Source organism: Sarcophilus harrisii, chromosome 1 (assembly GCF_902635505.1).
Source record: "Sarcophilus harrisii chromosome 1, mSarHar1.11, whole genome shotgun sequence".
Taxonomy (NCBI): Eukaryota; Metazoa; Chordata; class Mammalia; order Dasyuromorphia; family Dasyuridae; genus Sarcophilus; species Sarcophilus harrisii.
Genome location: NC_045426.1, coordinates 352,762,831 through 352,771,185, shown reverse-complemented (window position 1 = coordinate 352,771,185; position 8,355 = coordinate 352,762,831). Strand labels below are relative to the sequence as shown.

Below are 8,355 nucleotides of genomic sequence, written 5' to 3'. Positions count from 1 at the left end.
AAAAAGGAGAGATTATCGGAAGTGCTTGTGCCCTATTCCTACAAGCCCCTCCTGCCCACAAGACTTGTAAAATTATTGAGCCTTGGTCTCTCAAATCGGTAGACTCGATAGAGAAAGTGAAAAAGCTCTATGCCTAAAAAGAAGCGTCTATTTCTCCTCTACCATAAGGATCTCCCCTTTCCTTAAAATTCCCTTTCGGTATTGAAGCTTCATTTGTTGTCAGATTCGTCTAAGTGCTGAAGGCCTTTCTGAAAAACCATTACCATTCAATGACTGGAAAATTGCTCTCATTCCTTTAAAAAAGAAAAAAAAAAAAAAAAAAAAAAAGGCTGCAGCGCCGACAATAACAAACAACAGACAACAAAAACTTTCTCCTGTAAATTCTCGCCCGCAGAATTACAAAGAAAGGATATTGACTTACCCCCAAATGGCTGATATGTGTTGGGGGGGTGCTTTTTTTTTGAAGATTTCTGTTTGGTAGCTGCACAGACAGATGCAATTCATAGGCGAAGCTGATTGCCAGAAACGCTATAGATTAGCATGGGGTCTGCAGCACACAGATCCTGATCAATATCCCTACACTCACACGCCAGATGGTTTGGGAAAGGACAAAAATCAAATAGTTCAAATCAACCCACGATTATGTCTTTTTGTGCTTCTCAGCTCAACCTAGCAGGAGCAAAAACATGGTCTGAGCTAGGTCCTGCCAAAAATAAAAATTGCAGGTATTTTCAGCGTTTAGGAGGCGAGGAGGATGGGGGAAGGAGGTGAGGATCCAGCAGTTCTCTTCCTCGTATTTCTGTGGTTGTTGGATAAAAACAAAGCTGGTAGACTACTTAGCTCAGCTTTAACTTGTTAGTCTGTTTATTTTTCTTGCATAATTTATAGGCTTCCTCATTTAATTAAATGTTCTTCTCTAAATGCCTCTTAGAGCTAGAAAATGTCAGGATGCAAAGAGGTGTAAAAGGCTCAGATTTTTAGGTGTAACATCACTTCCTTCCAACGTTGGCTCAATTCTTCCATGTTAAAATTAGCGGGGAAAAAAATCATATTTTTAGTGAATGCCTTTATTATATATGCATATTCTGTACTTTTGACTCATTTTATTGTCTGATGAAATATGGAATCCACCCTCCAATAGCAATATGCTAAGCTCTGAATTTTTCAGTTCTTCATCTTACTGCTTTTCCCAACTGCTTAGTCAAATCTTAACATTGAACGAAATGCATTGTTCACATCCTACGTTTTTGTGCAGTTCATCAATGAATCAAAGGTTCTCCAAAGGATAAGGGGGAGGGTGATTTACTCCAATTAAAAGGACACAACTTCTCTACTTCTCTACCTCCAAAGTATATTATCTAAGCTACCAGTGCTCGAGGCAGTAAGCACTCCCCCCCCCCTTTATTGAACCTTATGAAAAATAAATAACAATAGGCATCAAAGCCTTTTCAAATCGTCTTATTTCGAGAGGGTTGTTAGGATTAGCAGTCACATTTATTCCAAAAGAGATAAAAATTTGTAGTTTAAAAGGAAGGGCAGGAGGGGGAGAGAGAGAGAGAGAGAGAGAGAGAGAGAGAGAGAAGAGAGGGGGGAGATAGATTGAGATTCAAATTATTTCACTAAAAAATTAAGACACCATCTATGCCAGCATATTCATTTTACGTTTGAATGTGGCTTAGGGGTTGCAAAACAAAACACTGAGCCACCAAGAAAAATATAATGTGAAAATCTGCTTTATTGTAGTCCAAAGAAATTATACACAAAGAAGCCAATACGTTTTCATGATTTCCCTGAGATCTTCAATATTGATCGCAGGGGGGTGGGGGGAAGAGGGGGCGGGGCAGGGTCAGGAAGGAAGGAGGGAGGGATGGTGGGAGAAAGAGAAAGGGAAGGGGAAGGGAGAAAGGGGGGGGGTGTGAAGAGGAAAGGATAACTGAAGAGGAAAGGAGAGAGAAGAAGAGAGAGAGGACAGAACAAGAGAGAGAGAGAGAGAAAGAGAGAGAGAGAGAGAGAGAGAGAATAAGCAACTCACCTTTAAACTATAGCTCGTAGCACGTGACTACTTCCAGTGATACAGAACTAGAGTTCACAAGAGCAGACTTATCTTAATTTTGTGGGACATTAGTTTATGATGCATGGTTATTTTAAATATGACATACATACATGTGCATATATACGTGTTGGTGTGTAAGGAAAGAAAGAGTGAACGTGTTTGAAATTCGGTTTGAAAGAGGTGCCTTTCGCCTAGTGTTTTTAAACAGTCACAAGATGCTAAATCCTGAATTCAGCACAGACAGCTAGCGGCAAAAATTAAACAGGGTCACAAATTCAGAATAGAGCCACAGAACCAGCATTCAGTCTTCATTTTTCAACGTTATTAGTATTAGCAACAACAGCAACAACGAACATCTCCCTATCACAGAGTGGTTGTGATTCCTTCAACTTTTCTTTTTTAACATGGACGAGCTCAAGGGTGAGCTGATTAAAATTAGCAAATTAAATGAGCTTGCAAAGAGAAAAGCTAAGAGTAGCAGGTGTTAGACGATGTTAGTAGGGAACTGAGTAAGAAATATTATAGAGTAGAAATAAGAGACCTTAGTTATTTACCTGTCGAGTGCTTGCAACAACAAAAAACACACGTCTCTCTATATAAAGACTCTGGGCCTGTCTCTTCTATAGAAGGTCGGTGCCTCAGAAAAAGTCCATTTGAAAGTGTGATTGGTAATATGTTGGCCAGAACTCGATAAAGTTGTTCTATGAATAACTTTACTGTATACTCATGTGACAGGATGACATGTATGATCTCCCCCCCCCCCACCTTGTAGATAAAAGAAAGAGAAAGAAAGGCAGGCAAAAAGGTCAGTGAGACTAAAACGTGTTTTCTAAATGAATTAAACCTTTCTCTGCCGTCAAAGAGGGCACATACAGTATTTCGGGCAGTGTCCTTGTTTTCTTATCAAGTTTTCTCTAACAGCTGGAAGTGGTTGGAGGGGGCTGTCTTAGGGAGACCCCCTGCTCTTCTTTTGACAGCTGATCAAAAGAAAATAGGTCACGCTTCTCAAACTTATGTCCACCCTGTCCTTAATTACTGTCTCTTTAAACAAAGGCAACATCTGCGCAACCTCAGCGAGCTTGAATCTTCAGAATCAAACAGAAAACACAACTGCCGGGAAAAGAAGGAAGGAAGCAGGGAAGGAAGGATCTTTACTTTTAGGCATTTCAAATTGGGCTCGTGGTCTCCCTGCCTTTTCTTGCTCCAGACCCAATTTCTTTGAAGCTGCCTTGTCATTCTGGGGATTCATGGGGTCTTTTTAATATTATTATTATTATTAAGGTGTGCTTTCCACATTTACTTTGGGATTTCACAATAATAGTTCTTTTCAAAAAATCTGGTTAAAAATCACGACGCTATTCGAGTTTCTAAGACTCAGTAAAATGACGTGTGTGTGTGTGTGTGTGTGTGTGTGTGTGTGTGTGTTGGGGAGGTCCATGCCTAGGAGTAAAATCAGCCTGTAGCACCTGAGTTATTTGCATACTATGTGCTTCAGTAGAAAGTTTCCTAATTAGTGACAGTAACTATATACCCAACTCCCCCCAGTCCAGAGCCAGCCTCCCTTCCCCCGATCCCTTCCCCTTTATCCCTTTCTCCCAGCTGGTGAAGTCAAGTGCCTTAAAGGAAAGCTCCCAATCACCTTTAAATTGTTGGGACGAGGTTCTTTGAGTTCTACTTTTTGCTTTGCAGCCTTGCAGTGATCCTTAGACTCACAAACAAGAGATTTATGAGCATGTCCCGAAGTTTAATGAATTTTATTGGGTTAACTTTGCATGCAGTTTGTCTGACGGTGCCTTGTTGCCTACAGATTTCAATCCGTCACCTTCAGTTAGCTGGAAGCCTCGAAGAAGGAGTTTATCTAAAGCAGTATAGATTATGCATGCCTCTTCCTCGTAATTTACAGGGAATTTAAATACGAGTGCCTTGGTTTTAATAGGGATAGACTTTTCTCCTCTTTGCTTCTGACAGTGCTAAAAGATGCTTGTTAGGGTTTGTGTGTACGTTTGTTTTTATACCAGCCTAACCAGAATATCGTTCTAGTTTATTAGATGCAGGAAAAGATCTCAGTTCCTTAGGAAAGGAATTCCAGAAATATATTTCCCCCAAATCCCAGATTAATGTTTAGCAAATGGAAAGGAAAAGACATTGTATCTTTAATCTCTCTCTCTCTCTCTCTCTCTCTCTCTCTCTCTCTCTCTCTCTCGCCCTCTCTCTCCCTCTCTCTTCCACTGCCCCCAGCCTTGACGTTTGATTCCAATAGCAAAGAAGGAAAAAAAAAAAGGCACCGAAACCTCAGCCAAACATGAAACCTTCAGTCCCGCCTCTTCCCTTTCTCATTGGAGCGTGTGTCTACACACCCGGCTCGTTTAAAACTCTCCAGCTCTCAGCTGGTTGGTAGCAACGTCCATCTTGCTGAAGCCCAGCCCAGCCTGAGGGAGGGTAGGTTGTTAGAGTAGCAAACCCCTTCTGGACAGCTCCAGCTTACCCAAACAGAAGACGTAAGAGGAGGAAAGGGCTAGGACATGGCGAGGAACTGCACTGGCCCGTCTGATAGAGACCGGTGATTCCCTCCCTCCCCATCCCCCCCTCCCCTCCCTTTCCCCAGACTCACACCCCATCCTCCCCTACCCCACCCCCATTCCCTTACACACACACGCATACACACGCTTGCGCGCGCACACACACAGACACGCCACATACACATACACACACACAAACACACACACTCACAACCGAGAGGCCTTATTCACCACCTCAACACCAAGCCCTCCCCCCAACGCCAAATCCCTCCCCCCAAACAAGCATCTTGCAAACTCTCCCTCACCCACCTCCCAACCCTGCCCCCCACCCCTACCCTCACCCCCACCCCCGCCGCCCCCGGGCCCCGATGGACTGAATGAAGGCTGCTTGTACCGCCTATCGATGCCTCACCAAAGATCTAGAAGGCTGCGCCATGAACCCAGAGATGACAATGGAAAGTATCGGCAGTTTGCACGGGGCAGCCGGCGGCAGCAGCGGCGGCGGCGGCGGCGGCGGGGGCCCGGCCCATGAGCAGGAGCTGCTGGCCAGCCCCAGCCCTCACCACACTAGCCGGGGCGCAGGCTCGTTGCGGGTCCAGCCTCCTCACCAGGACCTGGGCACCGCGTCCTCCCGCTCAGCCATGGTGACCAGCATGGCTTCCATCCTGGACGGGGGGGACTACCGTCCGGAGCTGTCCATCCCGCTGCACCATGCCATGAGCATGTCCTGCGACTCGTCCCCTCCGGGCATGGGCATGAGCAACACCTACACCACGTTGACGCCACTCCAGCCCCTGCCGCCCATCTCGACCGTCTCCGACAAGTTCCACCACCCACACCCCCACCACCACCCGCACCACCACCCACACCACCACCACCACCACCACCAGCGCCTGTCCGGCAATGTCAGCGGGAGCTTCACCCTCATGCGGGACGAGCGGGGGCTACCAGCCATGAACAACCTCTACAGCCCCTACAAGGAAATGTCCGGCATGGGGCAGAGCCTGTCTCCTCTAGCAGCCACCCCTTTGGGAAACGGGCTGGGCACCATCCACAACTCCCAGCAGGGCCTACACAACTATGGGCCCCCAGGGCACGACAAGATGCTCAGCCCCAACTTCGAAGCCCACCACACTGCCATGCTAGCCCGAGGGGATCAGCACCTCTCCCGGGGGCTGGGTACCCCGCCCGCTGCCATGATGTCGCACCTCAATGGGATGCATCACCCGGGCCACGCGCAGTCCCACGGGCCGGTCCTGGCTCCGAGCCGGGAGAGGCCGCCCTCCTCCTCCGGCTCGCAAGTGACCAACTCGGGACAGTTGGAAGAAATCAACACCAAAGAAGTGGCCCAGAGGATCACTGCTGAGCTGAAGCGCTACAGCATCCCTCAGGCGATCTTCGCCCAACGGGTGCTGTGTCGTTCTCAGGGGACTCTTTCTGACCTGCTTAGGAACCCCAAACCTTGGAGTAAACTGAAATCTGGCAGGGAGACCTTCAGGAGGATGTGGAAATGGCTACAGGAGCCGGAGTTCCAGCGGATGTCCGCCTTACGCCTGGCAGGTAAGCCTGGCATACACTGGGATGAGCAAACGGCAGTGCCGCAGAGTGTTATAGCAGCTTTTTTATCCCCTCTCTCTCTCTGTGTTTCTGTCTCTGTCTCTGTCTCTCTGTCTCTCTCTCTCTTGTTTCTAGTTCTATTTTCTGTTTTCTTTCTTCCTCTTTACCCTTCTCTCCTTTTCTGATTTTTTTTCTCTTCTCCTCGGGTTTCTCTGTCTCTATTCCTGCATTGACTGAGACCCCGGCCTGAAAGGATTATACCCCTTTCCATTCTATATCCCACACTCCCAACGAATTTGATAGGTTTTTTGCCTGTTTTCCTCACTCTCGCCGCCTTTCCTGCTTCTGATTTGGTCAGCGCCCCAAGCAGAACGCCTCCGGAATGGCTTGGGTCAACCCTCCCTCTACTCAGCACAATAGTCTGGTCTGCCGGGAGACCTTTGACTGTAACAATTCGGCGCTGGTCACATTCTAAACCTCTTGCACTTGAAGTCCTTCTTTCAGACAATGCAATTAAGCTGACTGGGCTGCCCTGTCTACTTCAATAAAGAGGCACCAAAGGGGGGCTTTCTTCTTAGAAGGGGAAGCCTGCCCCTTCGCCCCCCATCCCCTCGCAAGCAAACTTCACTTTGCACAATTGGGAGGCAAAGTATTGTAAGTGCTCGGTGCGGGCTGCTTGAGCAAAGAAGGCACTTCCAAAGCATCAGAAGCTGCCTTTAGATCTTGCATTGGGGCCATATGCCTTTCCCAGGAGTTTTGGTTTGTTTTGGGGGTTTTTTGTTTTGTTTTGTTTTGTTTTCCTGAACGCCAGAGCCAATTCCCTTGTGCTGGACAACGCTTCAGTAATCTTTCTAATGACTGTTCGGGAAGGAGAATGCTGGGGCTGTCGCATTAACATCGTGGGGTGGGGGGACGCGAGACCCGGGAAGTCATAAATATATGCCTAACCTCCTCACACATACACCCCTACTTCTCCTACTTCGCACTGAGCTTTTCCCAGGCAAAGGTTGGCTGCTTTGATGGCGAGCGCCCTCCTCCCCTCCCCAGGTGCTAAGAGATTAAGATGCAAGTTAACGCATCTACAAGTAAAGCTGCATTCTCTGCCTTTGCTTTAAACAGTAGCTGATTGTGTGCGGAGTCGCGGGATATGGATCCGCAGCCCAAGAAGGGGACAATTATGTTGGGTATATTGTTCTAGTGAAACATGAATTCCTTGTGCTCCCTCTAGTGGCAGAATGGAGAGTTACAGGCTTCTATTGTTCTAAGATGTCAGAAATCTGCCATTAAGGTTGTTGGGGTGCAGGAGTGGCGGGGGGAGGAAGAAGGGAGAGAAGAAGAGGCTATGTGGCGAGAGGACAAGAAGGGGAAACCACAGTTCTAATGACTTGGAAGTAAAAGTCCTTTTGGCAATAAACTCGGAACTAAAAGTAGCAAGACACTCAGTCATTGTGTAAACGGTGCAGCCTAGGGGAGGCTTAGGCAGACGAGATCAAGTTTACGCTTGAAGAACACTCCCTAATGAAGTTCCTTAGAGTAAAAAGAAATCACTCAAACTGCATGTTGAAATAAGGTTTCTTTTTTTCCGTTGCGAAGAACTTGGGTTGGCCTCCAAGAAGGATGATTAGTCTTGGATGAACATCCCAGTAATTGCCCGCTTGCCCAGACAGCTGGTGATTTGCATAGGCGCATGCACTGGGGCGCAGGACATGCTCTGGCTTCCTCCTGGCGTCTCTGAGCTTACACGCGAGTCAGAGAAGGCGGAGGGCTCTGTGCGGGTCCCAGGCGACTGCTCGTACCGAAAAGGTGCTTGCCGCTTGCAGGGCTAGTTTAACACATGCCAAGCCGATTTGGGTAATGTGACAGGCAACATGCTCACAGATGCGGCTTTGGGAGGCGTTTCTGCTCTGACATCTGCCTCCTTCTCAGGCAGTTGGAGTGATTCAAATCTCTGACAATCGCTTCTGGGTATTGATTAGAAAGTAAATAAAATCTACTTTTCCCAAGGAGTTTACTCAAATCTGGTGGACACGAGTTGCTTCTGGGCGATGTTAATGGATCCCTATAAACATCCCCTTTTGTCTTTTAGGTTATTAATTTCTCTTTCTTGCTTAATTTAGTGTTGCTCTGATTTTAACCTGTTTGGCAAAAATCGGAAGCACTAAGAGAAAGTAGGGTGGGAGATGTACTCAAAAAAAAAATCAAATTAAGATAAAAATGTCTTTGTTT

At 47.0% G+C, this 8,355-nt stretch overlaps 1 protein-coding gene across 1 annotated transcript in view; it reads left to right on the top strand.

Moving 5' to 3' along the window:
- The first annotated feature begins 4,895 nt into the window (after positions 1-4,895).
- The window catches only part of ONECUT2 (one cut homeobox 2), a 59,705-nt gene continuing 56,245 nt past the window's right edge, over positions 4,896-8,355 (top strand). Inside the window, exon 1 of the mRNA XM_023496172.2 lies at positions 4,896-6,132. Coding sequence (XP_023351940.2) covers positions 4,950-6,132 — 1,183 coding nt within the window. The 5' untranslated portion in view covers positions 4,896-4,949. The remainder of the gene's footprint in view (positions 6,133-8,355) is intronic.